The following is a 23,972-nucleotide window of genomic DNA, read 5'->3' on the forward strand; positions in this document are numbered from 1 at the left end:
TAAAACAAGAAGGGAAGAAAACCAAGCACGTACAAGAGATGAGAGAAATGGAGATTCGGAAGGAACAAGTATAATAGTCGATCAGAAAATCCCACAACTGGCAAAACCCAGGAAGAGAACCTCCAAAACTACTTGTAAAGAAACTCACTTCCACACATAAGCACCTAGCAGAGCAGTTCACTCAAATGATAAAGCGCCCAGAGACAGTCCCAAAGTTTTTTACTGAAAGAATCTCATATTTGAAGCCAAAAGACCAAGGTACAAGAAACCCGCCGAAATACAGGCCTGTTCCCAACGATTTACAAGGTCCTGATCAAGAAGATATCAGATCAGGAAGGTTCCTTTCATAACCAGGAAGACATCAGACCACTTGTAAAGCCAGAACATAATGGTCGAACATAGTGTTAGGCACCTCCGGTGGTTTCCACATCTGCGCCATATGAACTCTGTGGAGACAAACAGTATCACTGTGAAAGCCAGAAAAATTTTTTGTGTTGTAAATGAAGTATTGTGCTGGGTTCTGTTCGGTGTCCTGGCTTTTGGCCGCAGGGCCCCTGGTGGGACTCCACGTTGCCCGCACACAGCAGTAGGAGGTAGCCAGGCTGCTCGTAATTATCTGGCTAGTCTCTTCCAGGTCGCCTGAGCTTCCTGGAAAGAGACCAAGTAAAAAAATAAAAAAATAGAAAAAAAAATAGGGTACAGGGAGTACAGAATATACCGGAGAGGGTAAAAGAAAGGAGGTATAGACAGAGCGACGGAGGATGTAAGGGAAGGCATCCTCCGCATAATGGTCAAACAGCAGAAAGGATGCAAGAGGGTGAGCAAAGATGCAAGGAGCAATTAACCATTGATGCTGCAGTTATAGAGCAAGCCTACAAGAAGCGCCGCAACCTGTACACGGCCCACATCGATTACCGATTCGACTCCGAGCCTTATTGCTGGCTAATAGAGATGCTGAAGATCTACAAAGTCAATCCGATAGTGACAAACTTCCTCGAAGCAACAATGACAAAATGGAGTACGACCATAAAGGTCGAAGCATCACAACCAGACCTATTCCCATCAGGAGAGGAATCTTTCAGGGAGATGCCCTGAGCCCACTGTGGTTCTGTCTAACACTCAACCAGCTATACAACATGTTCAACAGCAGTAAGTATGGATACAACCTCAAAGAAGGAAGAACAAACCTGTACACCATTTCCCGCCTGATGTACAGGGTGATTCTAAATTATTGTCCGAGTTTCCGTAGCCTATAATTTTCAAACCGTAAACAACAAAATAAAACTGCTTACGGAATATGTGTAACTCAAAAAGTGTTATTACCTATAGAATCGATACTGTAGAATGCTAAACAACTTCAACATGACATGTGCGCCTTTCGTGGCACGTAAGATGTCCAAGCGATATTCAATTTCCCTCCAAGTGTTCCCCAGCATTTACAGTGTAACTGTTTCGATCGCAGCAACAATTCTGAGCTTCAGTGTCAGAGGGGTCTTGTACGCAATGTCCTTCACGCGGCGTAAGATCGGGTGAGCGCGGAGGCCACGGAATCGGTCCACCACGCCCAACCCAGCGCCCAGGAAAATGCATGTCAAGAAATTCTCGGACAATAAGAGCCCAATGTGGCGGCGCATCATCTTGCTGGAACACCACATTTGGCTGATGATTTTCCAACTGGGGTAACAGATACAGCTGCAGCATGTCCAGATATGTCACCGCTGTCAATGTTTTTTCCGCAAAGAAAAAGGGCCCCAAAACTTCTGAACATGACAAAGCACACCAGACACTGACCTTTGTACCATCTCTTTCGAATTCTCGAATGGCGTGTGGGCTTTCTGATCCCCATATTCTGTAGTAATGACCATTTATCCTCCCTGATGCGTAGAACGTTGCTTCATCACTAAATCTCCATCTCCGAAGGTAATTTTCATTAGCTTCCACGTTTCGGAAATTGGAAACGGCGGGGTTTGTCGTTTGGCTTTAAAGCCTGCACAATCTGCAGGTTGTAGGCATGGAGGTGAAGGCGGTTATGAACAACCCTCCAAACAGTCGTTTGTGATATACCTAACTGCAAAGAAGCTCGTCTAGTTGATTTTTGTGGGCTTCGAGAAAACGCTTCGTGGATTCGATCAACATCTTCCTGCGAAGTGTTTGGTCTTCCTTGCTCCTTTTCGGTGCAGAACCCTGCCAGTCTCTTGACATTGCTTTAACCAACGTCGGATAGCATTATCTGAAGTGGATCTTTTCCATACTGAGTTCTGTAACGACATTGCATTGTTATAACGGACTTTGTTTCGAAAAACCAAAGTACAGTGGACGCACATTGCCCTCTCTTGAACAATCGCCATTTGAAGTAATGCCGTCAATATCTCCCAGACATCAATGCGGCGAGTACAGTGTTGCCAAATAAAACTTTTGAGTTACGCTTTCATATTCCGTAAGCAATTTTATTTTGTTGTTTCTGGTTTGAAAATTATAGGCCACGGAAACCCCGACAATAATTTAGAAACACCCTGTACATGGATGACATCATGCTCTACGCGTCAGCAGAGAAGCAGCTCCAGCAGCTACTTCCGATCACCGAAGAATTCCGTAATGATGTCAGGATGGAATTTGTTCTTCACAAGTGCAATACCACAGATTGCACTAGGTGAAATTATTTGGTCTAAACTACCAACTGCAGACTGGTAAAGAGATCGAAGCCAAGACAGAGGGAGGGACCTACAAATATTGGGGAAATTCAGGCTCAGAAGTTAGAGCATAAGGAAATCAAGGCCTTCCTGATCGAAAAATTCCATCAGAGACTCAGAAGACTGCTCAAAGCAAAGCTGAATGGAGGGAGCACAGTTAAAGTCGTAAACACCTATGCAGTCCCTGTGCTAACATACTCCTTCGGGATCACAGATTGGACTAACACCGAGCTGTCATGAGAAAGACAAGGACAATCATGACCGTGAGCAGCTGACAACACTCGAATCAGCCGTGGAGAGACCGATAATAACTCGGAAAGAGGGTGGAAGCGGCCTGAAGCAACAGGAAACAGCGATAGCTGACCTGAAGATTTCAGATTGCAGAAAAACACTGCATCACTTTGCCAGGCCATAAGGAAAATAGACAAGCTGCATACCCCACTCAACTTAAGAGAGGTGTACCCTCCGCCCAGACGGCACAAACGAAGCTAGAAAGTTGAACAAACAAGACATTCCATTGCAGACACTACAATGACCTCCATCAAGATCACATAGATAAAATGGTTTCCAATGCATGACTTACGAGCGCGACGTATTCCGGGGATTTCCAACGCTTTCTCGGCATTTGTCCTTTTTTTTTTTTAGCTAGTAATTTTTTACACGGGTTGGGTTGTTTCACCTAATAACCTCTGACTTTAATGCGCTTTTTTCGCTCAGTTTCTGAGTTAGTCGGTCTGCGGCGTAGACAACAAAGTTTTTCCGCTGGAAGAAACAAATAAGGGCATACGTATATAAGAAATTACTGAGTTACCCTAATATAATAATAATCAATCATCTCTGAGTTTTGATCACTCAGAATTTTCAAAAAAAAATTCCTCTCAGAGCTGGAATTTTCTTTTTATCCCCATTCTGTTTCAACTTTTCATTTCTTCGGTTAGTGAAATAAAACTGAAAGAATATATCTAGCCTCTGAATTGCTACATTTTCAATTGCTTTTCGGGAGGACTTTGTTGGCGTTGGTAGGCCAGTGCAAAGAGTTCTGGATCCTGCAAGTATGGGATTTCTTGTTAGGGGTGGGAGATAGGAAGCTATCTTCAGCAAATGATTACTATGTTGTAGTGCTAAGTCGAAAAGAGAATATTTCATCATGAAATCCTGACACAACACACATTAACCAAACTGCTCACATGAATTGCTTCAAGAGTTTTCCTTATGGCACATTACATGATATCACCTTCTGATGTCACTTAGAAGACTTTATGTTCAAAAGCAACGGTGACTGCTAGGCACTTGCAGAGCATAGAGAATTCCTGTTGGGAAATTTTGTTTTTTGTTTATACTCCAAATATTTTACTAAGAATATGTGAGAATAAAAAGTGTTTACATACCGTTTATCCTCATTTATCTGTGCATACAGGTTTATTCTTTCATGTTCTGCTTCCTCCAACAGACTTCTTAGATGGTTGGTCCTTCTCTCACTTTCATTCACAAATCTGCTGTGTTCTGCTTTCATCAGTGATAACTTTTTTTCTGCCTTTTTTGGATGAGAATAAAACACAAGGTTTTAAAATTTGCAGTACTTATTTTGTGGTTTACAAAAGACAAATATTCAGTTAAATGGTCAAAAGGACTTTTACTATTGCCGCTTTGCTATTTTATTAATTTAATCAGAGCTTCGATCATCAACCCAGGATGACTAAATATGTATTGGGCTATACATTTTTATTAGCTGTTGTGGCAATATTACACTGTTATGAATTATATCTGTATAAATGTGTGCTCACGGACTGATTTATATGTTGTGAGGACAATAAAACCTGGAATAACTCATCTGGTAAACATAAGTTCCTTCACTTGAGATTGGAAAATTGATCGGCCAGCAGTGTTTTTACTAGCATATTTTACAGTATATTTATTTATTATTATTATTATCAGTTTATTTCGAAAGAAATGTCCCTTTACAGTTATCCAGCTAGAGGACACGGGTTACATGATAATATTTATTCAATATTATCATTTAACCCGTTACAGTCGAACCTGGTTATAATGAGCATCAAGGACCAAAAACATTTCCTCGTTATAACCGTTACTAGCTATATTAGTGATAGCGGAAATGGGAAATCCCTGAGGCCGTTAAAAAGTGAACACTTCATATCAGTGATGAATTAAATCTACCTCCTATTTTTTTTAAATTATCAATAACTTGATGAAAAGATAGATTCAAAAAACAAAAGAAATTTTAGAGAGAAACAAATAATATAAGTACAGTGAAACTTCTCCTAACGGACACCTCTCGTTAACGGACATCTCTCTACAACGGACATTTTCAAATTCCCCAAGTCACCTCCATTGGTTTTAACGTGTTTTCAACTTCTGTCTAGCGGACATTCTCTGTAACGGACGCGGACAGGCAATCTGCACTGTTTCGTTTAGATTAGCACTTAATTTGATCTCCCCATAACGGACAGCGGGCGAGCTCACGGCCCTTTTTCTAGGAACTTTTCTTCCACGTATTGCCTCAATCGTGTGTTTATTTTCTATTTCCGATTCTCTGAATTTTATCAAGGTTTACGTCGCGGTTCTAAACCCTTTTTCAAGAATTTTAAGGCACGTGTAAAACTTCTGATGAATTCGGTGTGTGCAGGGGGGGGGGGGGGGGATTTGGTCGGCCTTTCGTCTTTTCAGTTTCAGTTTTCAGTTTTGTTCAGTATCGTATGAAGTGCACAATATCTTCTCGTAAACATTTAACTTTAAAAGATAAAGTCCAACTCATTAATGCGTATGATCGGCAAAAAATAGTGTTCGCAATCTCGCTGCAAAATTCAAAATCGGAAAGGTAAGCGACATCCTAAAGAAAAAAAAAATGAACTGCTCAAACAATTTTGGCAACACGGAAATGATCAGGTTCAAAAATCATTCCGGAAAACTCAAACTCAAATTGACAATGTTACGTATGAGTGGTTTTGTCGCGAATGTGCTAAAAAAAATTCCCATTAATAGGGAAAAGGCTTTGGAAGTTGCGAAATCTATGGGAGTAAATGAGTTCAAAGCTTCTGTGGGATGGCTAGACAAGTTCAAAACTCGGCATAAAATTTCTTCGAAAACCGTAAGTGGTGAAGGTGGATCTGTTGATACTGGGGTTGTAACAGAGTGGACCATCAAATTGGAAGATTTACGTCGTGATTTTGAAGCTAAGGATATTTACAACTGTGACGAAACAAGGTTGTATTTTAAAGCTCTTCCTGAAAAAACAATGAGTCTAAAAAACAAAAAGTGCCAGGGCGGAAAAATTTCAAAGGAACGCTTGACTGTACTATTGTGTACAAATATGCTGGGAGACTTTGAACAACCTCTTGTTATAGGAAAACCACAAAATCCTCGTTGTTTCAAGGGCATAAAGTTGAATCTTTTGAATGTTGACTGGAACTCTAATAAAAAAGCGTGGATGACACGAGATATCATGAGCGAATGGATAAGTCACTTTAACCAAAACTTGATTCGTCAAAATAGAAAAATTATTCTTTTCATGGATAATGCTGCATCTCACCCGCACATTGAATTGTCCAACATTCAAATCGTTTTTCTGCCACCAAACACATCTGCAGAGTGTCAGCCCTTGGATCAAGGGATAATAAAAAAATTTAAACTTCACTACAGGAAAAGTGTTTTAAGACATCTCATTGCAAACATGAACGATGTAACATGTGCGAGTGAACTTGCAAAGAAAATCAGCATCCTAGATGCGATTCAATGGATTTCCTCTTCAATAAACGCAATTAGAAAACAAACTGTCGTGAACTGTTTTGTAAAGTCCTGGCTTCTCAAACGCAAAAATTGAAATTGTGAACAGCAATGTGGAGCACCAAGAAGAACAAGAACTTCAACATCTATTGATAATGTACGATACTTCAGCTACAAGTGACCGTGGCTACCATAGTTCCATGCATCACTCTTCCTAATTTCTAATTCATTAGAAAGCACTTCCTAATTCATTTCAGAAATATACGTGGTCTCAATTCTAACCTCAACGATGTCCATTCCCGCTTGCAGTCTGCCAAACCCCATGTACTTTTTCTGACAGGATCTCAATTATCTGTTGATTCAACTACTGCTCATCTCAGTATTCGCTGTATGATTCATTTGGCCTCAAAGGTGGTACTTGTGCCTATGTACGTTCTAATATTCCCTGTCAGAGACTTGGCAATTTGGAATCTCCTCTCTTTGATCTTCTCTGGCTTAAAATCTCTCTACCCCATTGTGTCAAATTCATCTGTTGTCTGTACCGTTCTCCCAACTCTACTAATCACTTGGAGCTCTTTGACTTCCCCTCTTTGCAACTTGACTTTCTCCAGTCCAACTTTCCTAACAGTGAGGTAATTTTCCTTGGTGATTTTAATGTTCACAACTCCAGCTGGCTTCTATTTTCTAGACACACACCGACCCAGCTTTTCGAGATGCTGAGGCTTTTGCAATTACTAATGACCTTGCACAGATTGTTCATTTATCTACAAGGACACCAGACAATCCTAATCATACAGCCAATACGCTTGATCTTTTTCTCAAAAACAACCCTCTAAGTACACGGTCGAAGTGAGAGGTTCTTTAGACGCTTCAGATCACAACTTGGTGATTGTCTCTTCACCAGTGCAACCTTTATCCCATGGCTATTCCCAACCTCGTGTTGTTTGGCATTACAAGAATGCAAAATGGGATGACCTGCGAGACTTCTTTTCTGCCTTTCCTTGGTCGGATTACTGTTTCAAAACTTCTGATGCCAACGTTTGCTCTGATCTCATCAGTGAAATTATTCTTGCAGGAATGGAATCCTTTATCCCACACTCCACTTTAAAATCTCGTCCTTTATCTAACCCTTGGTTTTCCAATAAAAGTGATAACACTGTTCAAAAGAAGAATGTTCCATATCGTAATTGGCTTGTTTCTAATTCTTCAGTTTCATTTTCTGCCTACACCAAAGCTCTCAACAATTGTAAAGCAGTTATTAACTGGCTAAGAGTAAAAAAACTTGCTTCTTGCCCTAATGGTAGCCGAGCATTCTGGTCTCTTGCCAAATTTATTGGCCGCAACTTTTGCCCATCTCTGCTCCCACCTCTGTCCGAACCAGATGGTTCTGTTGTCGCTTCAGCCAAGGATAAAGCTGACCTGCTAGCATCCCATTTTTCTTCCAACTCATGTATTAATGATCTTGGTAAAACACCTCCCACCATTCTCAACACGCTCCATTCAATGCCTCATGTGGTCTTCCGTCAAAAGGATGTCAGAAGGATTTTGACGAATCTTGATTCTAAGAAAGCTCCAGGTCCAGATGTTATTTCTCCACTTGTTCTCAAAACCTGTGCTCCTGAACTTACTCCTATTCTTTGCCACCTTTTTTCACTTTCTTATTCCAAAGGTGTTTTTCCTTCTGCTTGGAAATTTGCTCATATCCAGCCAGTTCCTAAAAAGGATGACAAGTCCCTCCCATCCAATTATCGTCCCATTGCAATTACTTCTACTCTTTCTAAAGTAATGGAGAAATCAATTAACCGCCACCTCTTAAACTACCTAGAAACCTTTCGTCTATTCAACGATCGCCAGTATGGATTCCGTCAGTGTCGATCCACAGGTCATATTCTGGCCTATGTTGCCAATTTATGGCCAAATTCAATGGAAAAGTTCGTTGAGACACAAGCAGTTGCTCATGACATCTCAAAGGATTTCGATCGTATTTCGCATAAATATCTTCGAAAGAAGCTTCCATCTTAGGGTTTGCCAACTGTTCTTTGTAATTGGTTATCCAGTTTTCTCTCTGACCACTCACTGTGGGTGATGGTAGATGGCTCTCTGTCTTTTAACTTCTCTACTAATGTGGTGTCTCCCAAGGTTCAGTTCTTTCCTTCCGTTCTTTTCCTCTTGTATATTAATGACCTTCTTTCATTGAACGGAAATCCTATCTATAGTTTTGCTGATGGTAGCACATTGTATTGCACTTTCCAGTTTGAGAAACCTTGTCCTGTTCAATGAACTTCAACTTCTCGAATATCCGCAATCACTTCTTTAAATGCCGTTCTCCAGGTAATTCTCCAGTGTGGCAAAGACAATTTACTTGTTTTCGATCCTTCTAAAACTCAGTCCTGTCTTATATCTCTCAAAAAGGATTCTTCTGCTCCTATGCTTATCTTTGGTGATACTCCGATTTCTCGCCAAGATGATATATCTCTTTTGGGGATTACCCTGATTTTCAATCTCTCTTGGCACAAGCACATTGCAAATATTGCTGCTTCTGTATCTAAAAAACTGGTTTTCTCTTTCGCTCTCGGCGTTACTTTTCTTCCAAACAGCTGCTCACTCTGTATAAATCGCAAATTCGCCCTGCCATGGGATATTGTTCCCACATCTCTTTGTGCCCCCAAAACCTCTCTCAGGCTTCTTGATTCCATCCAGAAGAGGGCAGTTAGGTTAATTAATGACTCATCTCTAACAGAGCCTCTCCACTCGCTGTCTCATAGACGTACTGTTTCTGCTGCATGCCCATTCTACAGATACTTCCATGGTCACTGTTCTTCAGAATTGTCATCTATAATTCTCGCTCACTCTTTCAAAACAGTCCGAACACGTGCCGCCACCAGCCAGCATCCATTTACTGTCCAACTTTAAACTCACAGAACCAATTTTTCATCTTCCTCGTTTATTCATTCAACTGCCTTGAACAACCGTAAGAAGGAAGGTTGTTTTCTTGAACAACCTTCCTTCTTACGTATTTCCTGAAAATTAGTCTACAGAAGTTCAAGTCCAATGTCAACAAATATCTTGTTTCGTCTTCTCAACCTCCAACCCAAGCACGGTACTATAGGTTCTATCACCTCTCGTGTTATAAAAAAAAAAAAAACCCTCAATAATTTTATAGCATGCAATATCGATATAGACTCTTCAAGTTTCTGTTCTCTCTTAGTGATCAGATGCAGAACTAGAAATCTTTTATAAAAATCTTTCAAAAATTTCATTACACCTACGTTCATTTGTTGTAAAATTGATGTCGCATTGGGAGGCAGAAACACCAGCTTAATGTTGGACAAATTTTGAATGTGGGGATGTGCAGGACTGTTATCAACTGACAATAAAATATTTTTCTTCTTTTTGAATAGCTCCTTATTCCAATCATTTACGTATTGCCGAAAGATATCGGAAGTCATCCAAGCTTTCTTGTTTAATCCACAGGAGGTTTTCTTACATTTTTTTTAAACACCAAGGTTTAAAGATTTTCCAATAACAAACAGTTTTTTTTTTTTTTATCAGTTCCTGTCATATTTATGAATAGGATCATCGTCAAGCGAGCCTTTGATTTTTCCACCAACACATTTCCCCCTTTGAATTTAAATTGTTATTATTATCATCTGTTTATTTCACGAAAGGAAACCACTCCGGGACGGCAAAGTAGCAGGAAGGTGCTAATTACATGTCATGATACGAGATACTACGGGCAGTGGGTTATATAAACTGAACACGTAGTCTCGTCCCAAAATATTATATACACATTTTATATTTAATACAATATATACAGTGGCGCCTTGGTAGCCAGGTGGGCAGCAGCAGCACGCTTTTTGATTAGATCGGGGTTAGAGTCCGTGACCACCAAATACGGAGAATGCGGAAGGTCAGGGAATGACCACTGCATATCCCCAGCCTGGATAAAGGGTGAGGGTTGGCGTCAGGAAGGGCATCCGGCCCCAAAAATGTCATGCCAAAACAATAAAAACTCTGACCCCATATATAATGGAAAAAAAGCGAGGACAAAAAAAAAAAAAAAAAAAAATATATATATATATATATTTTTTATGCAGTATTTACACATTAATGATTCTGTACGTACATTATACAAATTCCATATATAACTTACATATTTACACAACTGTTAGGGAAAGTGTATTTACCAGTCAATAGCTTATCAAATTATTATTGTTCTTCAATGAGAAAGTTTTACTTTTACTCAAAATTCTTTGGTATTTTGTTATTTTACAGCCGATTCATATTTCGGTAAGTCTATAAGAATACTGGAAGAACTCTTTCCGGTATGTTGCATGCTCACAGAGTTTTTCTGCATCTATGTGCAGAGAGTTAAATTTTTTTGCTGTATTTGATGGGAAGAATCTTTGCAGGCTACCAAGATTAGCATTTAGCATTAGTAGAGGCATATGATGCAAGAAAGCAAGCTTATGCAGCATCAGCCAGAAAAAAAAAAAAACTTCCACTTCACCCATCCGTTCGTTCGAAATACCTGTCCAGCTGAGCCTTAAATTTATTTAGGCTATCAACTTCCACAACAAGGGATGGAAGTCTGTTCCACCAACCAACTACCCGTTGGCTAAAGGCAAATTTCCGCACATGTATCCTACATTTGTCTTTCCTCAATTTGAATTTATGCCCTCTCAGGTGATTATTCTGAGCAAGAGGCAGAATCCCATCAGCATTGAGCATGCTCAAACCATTCAAGGCTTTATACACCTCTATCAGATCACCTCGCCGGTGCCTAGTCTCCAGACACTGGAATTTGCAAAATTTAAGCCTTTCTTCGTAAGAGCAACCCTTTGTTCCATTCACTAACTTTGTTTCCCTTCTCCGTACTCGTTCCAGCAGCTCTACATCCTTCTTGAAATGAGGCCTCCAGACCTGTATACAGTACTCAAGGTGTGGCCTGACCATTGCCTTATACAAGGGAATAATCACCTCCTTATCCCTGCTAGAAAAATTCCTGTATATCATTGATAAGATTGTTCAGAATTGGACGCAGTGGATGATTTACTCCTCCGCAACGTCTAGCAGTGGCACGTGGTTTGACTAGAATATTATCCAGGGCTGGCGCATCCACTCTGCCTGTGAGCATTTGTGCGAGAGTGTGTATGATCCTGTTAATTTTCCGCTGCATCCAGGGTGTTATGTTAAGGTTCTAGTAGAGAATGACCCTTGAGAGTCTAAAAGGATGGACAGAAACTCGGTTAAGCCATCTCAAGAACCAGTACTCGATCCCAAGGACGGACTTTAAGTAAATCTGGAGCTGAGGACCAGATTTGAGAGGGTACATTGGAATTGGTAAGACACATTTTAAAATGTTGTTTTTTGCTAGCCGAGGATCCCTAATTCCTATTAGTTCTTGTCCAGTAGCCCATATACCAGAGGCGTCGCTACGTCAGTTACTTGTTATATGGATATTTTATGTGCTCCTGGCTTGTGGTTATTTTTAGCAGTTTCCAGACCATCCCCTGTTTGGAATTACGTCTTCAAGGATTCATTAAATTTTGGTGAGTTGAATGGTGTTTATTTCAGTCAACTTGATGAGGGATTGCTGTGTTATTAATGTTTAAAAATCTACAGACTGGCAGGTAAAGTAAAAGTAATTTTGACATAGATAATATATAGGGTAGAGGTTGTATATATGTTCAAACATGGATGCCCTTTCATTAGTTGCTATAGCCAGTAGTAGTACGTATGTATAATGATTTACTATAGAACCAGGTGCTTCTTCTTCATTGCGAACTTTTGGTGCCAATATCAGGCGGGAACCTAGGAAATGAGAGCTACCATACTGATGAGAGCCCTCTGGCTACATGTATATTTATTTCCCAAATCACAGAAGAAATGGAAAAGAGCTTGACCAATATATAGAGAATATATAAAAGTTGGGCTTGTTTTGGGCAAAACTTTATGTGCTTCCAGCAAGCTTCCTATTGGTCATGCAGGAATGTTGCATGCATCTTAACCACCCTCCTACAATTCCTAATTTAATGTATATTTTTGTGATTCCTCTGGTGGCTTCATTCACAGATATAAAAATCAAAATTGAGTTTTTCTTAAATAGCGTTCAATATTGTCCCATCTTTGAAAATTCGGACAAAAGCATAACAGTCTGTTTATCTAGATAGATACTATCAGGTAGGTACCGAATATATCAGTTGGTGCTACTCTTGTCCATAAGACTTAGAGGAGTTCCTGGAATCAGTTGCTTTCTGGACATTCAAGAAATCTCTACAAATAAAGACAATTTTTTCCAGGATTTTTGAAATAATGTATTACCTTGTGACTTTGAGATTTGTGTGTATATAAACATAAACATTCACAAACATACAGACTATGGAGCCTAAAAATGGTAAGTCAGGTAAAAAAGATGATAAAGACATTACAAACTCATCTTCAGAAGAACACGATGGTGTTGTGGAGGAATATCCTCCCCTTTCAGCCTCAGCATTGAGTCAGTCTAGTCAGACTACCCAACCTCGTACTGCCAAGACCAAATGTAAGAAAGCGAAAGTTACTCTCACTAGTATAGATCACCCTTCTGGTGAAGAGGGCACTAAGTCTGTTCCATCGTCACAGCCAAGTCTTGGTTCTGATTCTGGTGGAACTGGGATAGATCAATCTTCTGGAGTGGAGGACATAAAGTCTGTCCCCTTATCACAGCAAATTCTTAGTTCTGATTCTGGTGGAACTGATAATGAGAGAGAAAATTCCGTAAATATAAATAGCGATAACGAGGTGTCTGCCCTTCCTCGGGATGGTAACACAGGAACGGTGGACGCAAATTCTAGTCCTCATTCTCACATGAAGTTCATCTTGGGCCATCAGCTGGAAGGCTCGACCGTTAATGGAATCATGAATAAAATTAAAAGAGCGTTAAGTAAATTTATGGCTGCAAAGATCAGTAAGGTCACTAAAATGGCCTTTATTATTATTATTATTTCATTTATTGTAAACGAATTCTCTTGATAAATAAAATTGTATTGTATTGTATTGTATTGTATTATTATTAGCCATATGGTGCAAGGAAGCCTGAGGCTTATGCTGTACCAGGGAAAAACAAATTCCCGAGTTACCCTGATAGAGAGAGAGAGAGAGAGAGAGAGAGAGAGAGAGAGAGAGAGAGAGAGAGAGAGAGAGAGAGAGAGAGAGAGAGAGAGTCAAAAGTAGAAGGGAATCACCAAGAAAGAGAAAAATGATGATATCCAGCTCAGGACCCTGGGTGTGCCAAGCCCATACTCACCAGATGCGAGCCCCCGGGGTTAATTAAATTATATTCATGGTCTGTGGGCCGACCTGGAAACTATCACTGCTACGTTGCTAATAGAAAACGAAAAATTAAAAGCAAGAGCAGAGGAAATGCGAATTAGAGCCAATCATTTTGACCAGCTTATGTAAGCAGCGCTTCTCCGACAGCTTATCCAATTTATGCTGATATGTTAACACAAGGATATAGTGGACATCCTACTATTCTGCGAACCAGACATGACAGTGTCCCTGATGGGGCAGCGTCTTCCCAGCAGAGAGATATTTTAAGGAGCTCTACGGAAACCGAGTTGCCTCAAGTTTCTCCCCAACATGTGGCCATCTTTCAGCCTACTGCAAGTTCCAAGCTTACCTCTAGTTCTGAGGTGAAAGACGTAATTACTAAATCTTTACGGGATGGACATAAAAATGTCAAGATCAAGAGTTTTAGGATTGTACGAAACAAGAGTGTTCTGATAGAAACCACAAATAAAGAAGATTTAGACAAAATAAGAAAAACTACATCTTTTAACGAAGCAGGCCTGCAGTCAAATAAGCCAAGATTTTCGTATCCAACGATTTTAATATATGACGTCCCGAAAGAGATGCCCAAAGAAGAAATCGTAAATGATCTTTTCCAGAAGAACCTTAGAGATTATGGCTTCACTTCTGAAGAAATTCAAGAGGCGACAACTTTTCGATTTAATTCATGTAAAAAGAACAAGGTCAGAGAAGCCTATGACTGGGTCATAGGCGTCTCGCCTAGAATCCTGAGATACATCTTAGTACATAAGAGAATATTCTTGGGCTTTTCCGCTCTTAAATATAGATGTTTTACTCTAGTTACTAGGTGTTTTAGATGCTTAGCTTATGGACAGATGACTCAATTCTGTACTCTCAAATCGGTCTCATGTGGACGTTGTGTGGAGGCGGGCACATTTTTGCAGACTGTCCCAAAAAAGAAGAATTTCCTAGGTGCATTAATTGCAAACGGAGGAATAGGGATCCTAATCATTCAGTTAGGGATTCACATTTTCCCGAATATATGCGTGCAGTCGATCTCCCAAGACAAAGGATAATACATGAATAATACAAATTCTCTCAGCTAAAGTACAATGCCCGATCAGGTGAACATTACCTAAAAATTATGCAGGTCAACGCACAACGCTCAAGGGCGGTTGCAGATGAGCTCAGAGTACCGGCATTGGAAGGCGAATATATCCTCACGCATCAAGAACATTTTATTTCCCTTCACAGATTTGACAATACATATAAAGTTATGGGGTACCCACTATCTGCAAGAACTATTGCTATTGACTCCGTACAGCCTAAAACCGCTATTGTGATCTTCAATAATAATCTGACAGTTACAAGGATCTCTCGCTTTTGCAGGGCTATTTCCACATGTGCACATATCTCTGCACAGCTCACTGATTGTTGTCTGATTTCCTTATACTGTGCCCCAAGTGAGGATATAACTGTATCAATACACCTTCTTGAAGAAATCTGTAATCAGTTCGCATATTCTAACATATTGGTCACAATGGATTCCAACTATAAAACTCATTTGTGTTTTAGCAATGAAATGACCCACGAGGTCGGATCTTGGAGGAATTTGTTATATCTTCACATTGTACTGTTCATAACTGTCCAAACATGTCAACGACTCTTTGCAATGTCCACGGACAATCAAATATTGACCTGACAATTACGTCTCCTGGACTCTCACAGCATGTGTCTGAATGGAATGTTAAGGAAAATATTTGTAATGGTGACCATCGAGTTATTTCATTTAAAGTGGTAATTTCTGACAATGGCAGGACTGTAAATAATAATCTACAAGAACTAAGAATCTCTAGAACTAAGAGTGAACTAAGAACTAAGAATGTCAGATTCTCTGTGAAGTCAACAAACTGGACTAAATTTCGGGATTTCCTACACTCAGATTTAACGGAAGACAATCAGACAAGGTTGAACAACCTTTTGCCACTGGAATATGCAAATTACATCCAAAATTTAATATACAGAGCTTTTTTATCATCTTCAAAGAGGAAATCTGTGAAGGCCACTTCAATTCCTTGGTGGACGTCTCGTTTGTCTATTTTAAGAAGACGAGTAAATTCCGCAAGATGTGAGTTCCAGCGCCACCGGCACTGGTCATTTCAGGATGTTTAGCATCTTAAAGACATATATTGTAATTTTAAAAGAGAATATTTTAAAGCTATTGTCGAAGCGAAAACGTCATCTTGGCAAAGTTTTGTCTCCCAAGTGGGCAATTCTGAACCTTGGAGATTAGTACATAAGATGAGTTGAGATAAAGTAATCACTCCAGAAATCTACAACACAGTCTCTTGTGAGGCTGGTGATACTCATGATTAGTTTTCGACTGTCGATGTAATCGCTGGTAAGCTTTTTCCAGAATATTTGCCTGAACATGATTCTCCAATACAACTTAAAATTCGTTGTGACAACCGTGACTATTTGGGACCAACTCATTGTTACTAAACAATTCCAGAAGACTTGGAATTATTTAGAAACAATGAGTTGGACCAGGCTATATCTTGTTGAGAATGCGGCCATCAAAAATTTTCACCTTTTGTACCTACAAGTTCTGAATTTATTTAACAAATGTTTGTTGGCAGGCATCTTTCAGGTTTCTGGAAGATAGCTCTATTCAAAATTCTTTTATGAAACAACAGGGATTACCTTTATTTTAGATATAGGAAGCTTCTTTTCCATCCAACTCTCCTGGTCCAACTCGCTAATAATTCTTGGGGAAGGCGATATCAATTTTGCAAAACATGTGGGACATCTTCACCACTGTCAGAACCGTAGTGTTCAGACCGTACGGTCTCAACAATGAGCGCTCAAGACTTCTGTCTTCAAACACCATACCTCTGGCAGCAAGGAAACCATTACGTGGATTGACATAAAATTAGATTTTTGAAGGTCTAAATTGCTTAATAAATATGGACTGATTATTTCTTTTTTGGTCCTGCAGCTTAACTTTAGAGGTCTAAAAAAGTTTAATAGATATGGGGGGGGGGGATTATTCTCTCAAAATTCTTTATAAGTCAGGGAAACCTAAATCGGATCCATGGGCTTATCGACCTATTTCACTCCTCAGTAATTTAGGCAAGTTATATGAAAGATTGTTGGCTCTAAGGATAATGGATATCCTGATGGAAAATAATGATTTCAGCTCAACAATATGGTTTCAAAAAGGGTTCTTCTGCTGAAAACGCTATTAAATTCCTTGTCAATCAACGCATCTACTGCTAAATACGAAAAGGCTATCTTTGTTGACTTTGAGGGCGCCTTCGACTCACTCTGGTGGGAGAGCGCCCTCAGGTCTCTTAGGCTTGCAAAATGTAATAGATTTCTATTCCAGGTGTTAAGATTCTACTTCAGCGAAAGACAGATCAAGATTATCTCTCACCACCTTGTTTATTCCAGGTTCATTTCCAGAGGATGCCCACAGGGCTCTATGCTTGGGCCTGTCCTCTGGAATGCTGTTCTAGACCAGTGGATGATTATGGAAAATCCAAATTGTCTTAAGCACCTTGTTTATTCCAGGTTCATTTCCAGAGGATGCCCACAGGGCTCTATGCTTGGGCCTGTCCTCTGGAATGCTGTTCTAGACCAGTGGATGATTATGGAAAATCCAAATTGTCTTAAGCTTGCATACGCAGATGACCTGGCCATCTGCATTTCAGGAAGAGCTAGATTAATATTGTAACAAAAGGGCAAAGAAGTATTGGGCGACCTGCAGACTTGGGCAAGAGAAAATAAACTAAAAAAATCTGAAACAAAAACAAAATTGGTGATTTTTAACCAACACGGACTACCGTCGACCTCCAAATGTTAAAATAAACAACGTTCAGATTCCGTATGTATCAGAAAATAAATCCTTGGGAATAACCATTCATGACAGGCTATCATTTTTACCACATGTGAAAAAATTGGCAGATAAGATTAAGCATTTTACAGCGAACGTAATAAGACTGACAAGATCTGATTGGGGTTTAAAGCCAAAAATCCTGGCTTTACAGTATAAGGCTATATTTCTGCATACCGTGTCCTACGCGGCCGGAGTGTGGTTTTTGAGGGTTACCCATGTTAAATTTAGAGCCAAGCTGCTGTCCTTGCAACGAGCGATGCTATTAGCCACACATAGTTGCTGTCGCACTACTTCGACGAAAGCGCTACAAGTAATCTCGGGGATGATTCCACTAGATTTATATATAGCATACAAAGGTATTCTCTACATCTTAGGAAAGGAGTATCTACCAAAATTATGGACATTAAGAGTAATGAAAAACTTTTCAACTTGGATTGGTGGCCAGTCCTTTCTTCTTCTGTAGAGATAGAGAAGATTGGCGGCACGTGGTGTTTTATTGTCCAGCCTATCATGAAGAAAGGGCTAATTTAATTAGTTCCATCCCTAGTGTCAATGAAGACAATGCTTCTGTTATTGTTGAGAATGCCAACCACTTTGAAGTTCTGTTGAGATTTCCTGATAAAGTGTTTAAGAAGAGATTGACTTTTGCGGATAATAGTGCCTGACACACAAACTGCGCTAGATGACCTGAAATGAAACAATGTTTACTGGTTATTGTGGCCGAGTATATGTATTGTCATGGCCATTGACCAGCATTTAATCGCTGAATTGGATGATTTTAAACCTTCGTAAGATCCAGTTAACATGTGTTGAATTATACAATGTTATTATATAATTATATAAAAATTATTTTGAAAACGAAATGCACAAGGCATAATCCTCATGGGTTTTGATAAGTAACTGTGTAGTATCGGTGTAAATACAGCATAGTTAACCCATAAACTTGAGCTAAGTATGTAGCGTAGAGGGCATCGTTTTAATTGTATCTCATTGTGGTTGCCTCCACAACGAGATAGCTGCTATTGCATTACTTCAAACAAATAACGCTTCTCTAGAGAAGACTAGTGTTATTTTTTTTCAGGGGTTCCACAACCCAGACGATCGTTTCGAAGTTATTGTGAATTTAATGTGAAAAAAAAACCCATTGGACCAGATGTATTAAACCAAACAAACGAATGATAAAATCCAAACCTAAATCATGAAAAATCTTAATTCAGACGATCGTTTCAAAGCTATTTGTGAATTTAATGTGAAAATTAACCCATTGGACCAGATCTATTAAACCAGACAAATGAGTTATAAAATTCAAAACTATATCATGGAACTGTTTTGATGAGAGCCTAAGAGAGATCTAGATTTTTATCAAGAAAACTAAATTTTGTAATAAACGAAAAAAAAACCCAGGTGCTTTTTTTTTTTTTTTTCCAAATAACTAAAACCAGTACTTTAGATGAACCTCGTCTCCAACCAAACTGCACAGAAGAGGTGGCTCTCCCCACCTTTTCAGAAACTTATCAGACTCTAAACGCCATTTTTCCAACCGTAAAAACCATTGCATGGGAGCAGACATTGTTTGTTTCAAGTCCCAAAGGGATCCCCTAAAGGTCCCAAACCTTTTTGGTTTTCGAAGCTTCCCCACATGATATTTTGCCTCTGTAATTAAAAATATCGTGAACATTTTTTTCTTGCCGAAGGGATGATCGAATTGCAAGTAAATTACGTCCTCCAGTGTGAACTGCCTTATCCTCAAAAATCTACAAATTCTCTTCCAAACTTCCTGCGCGAATCGACAATAATAAAATAAATGGTACACTGTTTCAATTTCGATACAAAATTAGTATCACCTGTCTGACTAAATCTATACGTGATATCGTTCACTGGTATGTTTCCGTACCCAGCCCTCCACGAGAAATCAATACGCGATGGGTAAGTTCCGCCAATTTTTAGAGTTTTAAAAAACAACTGTGCATTATGGTTTCCTAAATTTGGCTCTTCTGGATTTCCTCAGTTAAACAGTGTCCAGTAGAGTCGTTTTAAACCACACTTAAAAGGATCTATATCTTTCTCCCTTAACTGCGTGCACATATTGGCCTCATACTCTGTGCACATACTCTGCTTTTGGCCCTAGATAATTGCCGTCTTTAATTAAGGCTGTATTAAATCCCATAAAATATTTTATCAGTACCGCTACTAAATGGTTAGATTGCACCATATTAGCCACTTCCAGCAGTCTCTTACAGCTACACCTCAAATTAATTTTTGGAATAATTATTCCTCCATCTTCCCACGGTAAAAATAAAAATTTCCGCGGTATCTCTTGCCGTTTCCCTCCCCATAGAAACTGAAATGTTGGAACGTAAAATCGTCTCATTGTCCTAGCTGTGATTCTTGTTATAAACACCGTGTATAAGATTATAGGAAGAATTACGGTTCTAACAATAAGGTATTTGTTCTTAAAAGAAAATTGTCCCACTTCCCACTCTTTTAAACTTTCCCGAATTTTAGTGGTGAGCCCTCCTACAGGTAGCATTGGACTCTCTCTAAACGGAACTCCCAATATTTCAATCGATTTATCCGACTCCACTTCTCGTTGTGGTAAAGGCCGATGTAATCATTCCCCTTACAATTTGATCCTAGTTTTATCTTCGTTTATGTTTAACCCCGACTGCTTACCAAAAGAAGTCACTCGCTACTTCTTTTGGTAAATTCTTCCACCGCATTACTCGCAGTGAGAGTGGCGGTAACATCATCCGCATACACTATACATTTACACTGCTCTACCGCCTTTGGCAACGGTATCCGCTGAATGGCCTCAGTTCTGTCTATTCTTCCCAGTAGTGGTTCTAGTGCTAACGTAAATAACAAAGGACTAAGCGGACATCCTTGTTTTACTCCCCTATCAATTTTAATGTTTTTCGAAATTTCTTCATTTATCAAAAGTCGTGTGCTACTACGTGTATATAGATTTCTCAGGACTGTAAACAAGTTCGTGGTCAATTCTATCGAAAGCCTTTTCTAGGTCGATTGCTACTAATGCTAAATTGTAACTCTTTCGTTTCCGATATTCTATTATATCTTTTATTAGCCAAAGGTTATATTCTATCAGCCTCCCCGGTATACTGTAGCACTATGTGCTTCTAAATACCTGAGTTATGTCGCGTTTTAACTTAGCTGTGAAAATCTTTGCAAATATTTTGTAGCCACAATTAGCCAACGTTATAGGTCTCCAGTTACCAATTTTCGTTAAATCCCGTCCATGCTTCGGAATGAAAGTAGTATAGGCATGTAAAAAGCATTCAGGTACAAACCCTTCCTGAAAAAAATTGTTAAAGACGGCCAGAAGAATATGCGCTAACAATTCCACAATTTCTTATAAAGTTCAACCCCCCAAACCATCCTGTCCCGGCATGCGTCGTAATTTACATAATTTTAGAGCCACAGTTAGATCCCCCTGTGCTGTAATGTTTTTTTCCCTGGTGTGAATTGTTCAATCGACAAATGGAGTCGTCTCTCTCTCTCTCTCTCTCTCTCTCTCTTTTCTGCAAAGCAAACTCTTTTTCATAGTAATTTACAAAACTATTCATAATAGTTAGCGTAGTTGAAAGTGTGTTGTAATCGTCTTTAATTTCCTGAACCGTTTTGGCTAAATTATTTAGCCTTAATCTTCTTTGGTAAAACGCAGCTGAAGGACTATCAGCCTCCCTAAATTTCAGCTGTATTTTTCACGCCTTTTCTTTCTCTTCTTCCAATACTATACCGTCAATAATCGCTGCACTTCTGCTGTTGCCCTTTCATCCCTGCACCGTTGGTAAATTCTTTTTTCTTGTAACAGATCTTTCAGTCTATTTCTGCGTTGTTCGTTTCTTTGCTTAATTTTTGAGTGATAAAATGATTTAGCACTTTCTTTAATTTTCGCTCACATTTGCCACTCGCTCTGCTATCTTTTTAATAACTGTTGTAAAGTCCCAATCCTCTCTCTCCAGAACTGCTGGGTTGAGCTTCCAATAGCCTTTTCCCAGACTAACGTTCGTAAATAAATCTCCCTTCCCCATTACTGCCATGTGATCTGAAACTTGTCGAACTCCCGCAAATTCCACATGCCGTATCATTGTTAAATTATCTTTCAACTGACTTGTTGCATAAATGCGATCTATCCTACTTCCTATATTATTGGCAATTCTGGTGGCCGCTCGTTTCCATGGATTTTTTTCCCTCCAGACGTCTACCATGTCCAATTTAGAACAAACCTCGATTAATTCACGAACCCCCCCCCCCGCCTGTACCATAATGCTGGGTACCTGCCAGAATTTTGTCCATAATGGGGTCAGGAACGCAGTTCCAGTCCCCTGCCATTACAACCCACTGCACCCCATCATATAAGTGCCCAGTCTCTGAAACACAGTTTTCCTTTCCAATGTGGAATTTGGGCTATAGACACAGATTAGTCTAATTGTACGCCCCCCCCAATAACTCCAATTCACTGCCACAACCCGACCTTCTGTATCCCTACCAGCCAGTCGTACAGTCCCTAGAATTGGAGGAACCACTACTATTCACACCCCTGCGGATCGATTTGTCCCAAAACTTCAACATCCTCAGTGTTGGGTCCATTATTGTCTTCTGTATTTATAAATGATATTGATGATGGTATATCAAGCTTAATGTCCAAGTTTGCAGATGATACAAAGGTTGGCAGGGTTGTCAAGGACACTACTGACACTATGCTGCTGCAACAGGATCTGGAAAGGTTGAGCAGATGGGCTGAGAGGTGGCAAATGAAGTTTAACATTGACAAATGTAAAGTACTACACATGGGAAACAGCAACCCCAGAGCAACGTATCAACTCTGTGGTACTACACTGACAGTGATAGAGAATGAAAGGTTGTGCAGGCAGATATGAAGTTCTCTGAGCAGTGCAGACGGGCGGCAAGAGTAGCTCATGGAGTATTGTCAATGATATACAGGAATTTTTCCAGCAGGGATAAGGAGGTGATTATTCCATACTCCAGACCTGTATACAGTACTCTAGGTGTGGTCAGGCCACACCTAGAGTACTGTATACAGGTCTGGAGGCCTCATTTCAAGAAGGATGTAGAGCTGCTGGAACGAGTACAGAGAAGGGCAACAAGATTAGTGAATGGAACAAAGGGGTGCTCTTACGAAGAAAGGCTTAAGTTTTGCAAATTACAGTGTCTGGAGACTAGGCACCAGCGAGGTGATCTGATAGAGGTGTATAAAGCCTTGAATGGTTTAAGCATGCTCAATGCTGATGGGATTCTTCCTCTAGCTCAGAAAAATCACCTGAGAGGGCATAAATTCAAATTGAGGAAAGACAGATGTATGATAGACGTGAGGAAATTTGCCTTTAGCCAGCGGGTGGTTGGTTGGTGGAACAGACTTCCATCCCTTGTGGTGGAGGTTGATAGCCTAAATAAGTTTAAGGCTCAGCTGGACAGGTATTTGGAACGAACAAGAGGGGTGAAGTGGAAGTGGGTTTTTTTTTTTTTTTTTTGGCTGATGCTGCATAAGCTTGCTTTCTTGCATCAAATGCCTCTACTAATGCTAAAATCCCCAGAGTAATATGGCTTTAGTTGCTAATGCTCCTAAAAACCAAATAATGCTAAAATCCTACTAACCGGTATCTGTTTTGAAACTGCTGGATGTCTGCTAAACTTGCGAAGTGGGTTTCTTGTAGAAACCAAATCTTCACCCCCCATGTTCATCATAATTTGCCATATCATCCTTTGTTTGATAACCGCTCTCAGACCCTGTATGTTTAATGACGTAAATATTATTCCGGACATTATGAGCAGAACTTTATTGGAACTTCTGCTAAGATATTCCTATGTTCAGCATTTAACTTTAATTTGTTATTGGTGAGCAACACAGTGAGATCTCCAACATTCTTGTTTCTAATATTAGAAATAATGAAATCTCCCCAAGCGAACTGTATGTTTACTACTTCACCCTCGTCGTTTTCATTCCAAAGAAAACTGGTTCTCTTCGAGTTTTAACAATTTCCGCGAAGCTTCGCCTATATTTCCTGTATTCTTTTGTGTTTCCTATGACATTTAACGATTCTATTCCTTAGTATTCCCTTGTTTGTATGCCATCTGAATCCGAATCAGACCCGGAAAGTGTTTTGTAATCTTTCTTACCGCTTGACAAAATGGATAGCTCTCCCCCGCTATTTGTTTTGTTTCTGTCTCTGCTTGAATTTCTTCTGTTCCCCCTTTTGCTCTTTTAGTTTTACCTCTTATTTCTTCCTTCTCCCCCCCCCCCCGGCTTATGTACATTTTGTACTGTATTTTCCGCTTCCATGTCCTCAGTTTCCGCGTGCTTCGATTGT

General features: G+C 39.7%; 1 protein-coding gene across 1 annotated transcript in view; it reads right to left on the bottom strand.

Annotated features, from left to right (window-relative positions):
- The window catches only part of LOC150089294 (uncharacterized), a 610,558-nt gene that overhangs the window by 392,210 nt on the left and 194,376 nt on the right, over positions 1–23,972 (bottom strand). Inside the window, exon 4 of the mRNA XM_090389936.1 lies at positions 4,079–4,224. Coding sequence (XP_090246062.1) covers positions 4,079–4,224 — 146 coding nt within the window. The remainder of the gene's footprint in view (positions 1–4,078; positions 4,225–23,972) is intronic.

Source organism: Mastigoproctus giganteus, chromosome 2 (genome assembly GCF_048544385.1).
Source record: "Mastigoproctus giganteus isolate SK-2022 chromosome 2, ASM4854438v1, whole genome shotgun sequence".
Taxonomy (NCBI): domain Eukaryota; kingdom Metazoa; phylum Arthropoda; class Arachnida; order Uropygi; family Thelyphonidae; genus Mastigoproctus; species Mastigoproctus giganteus.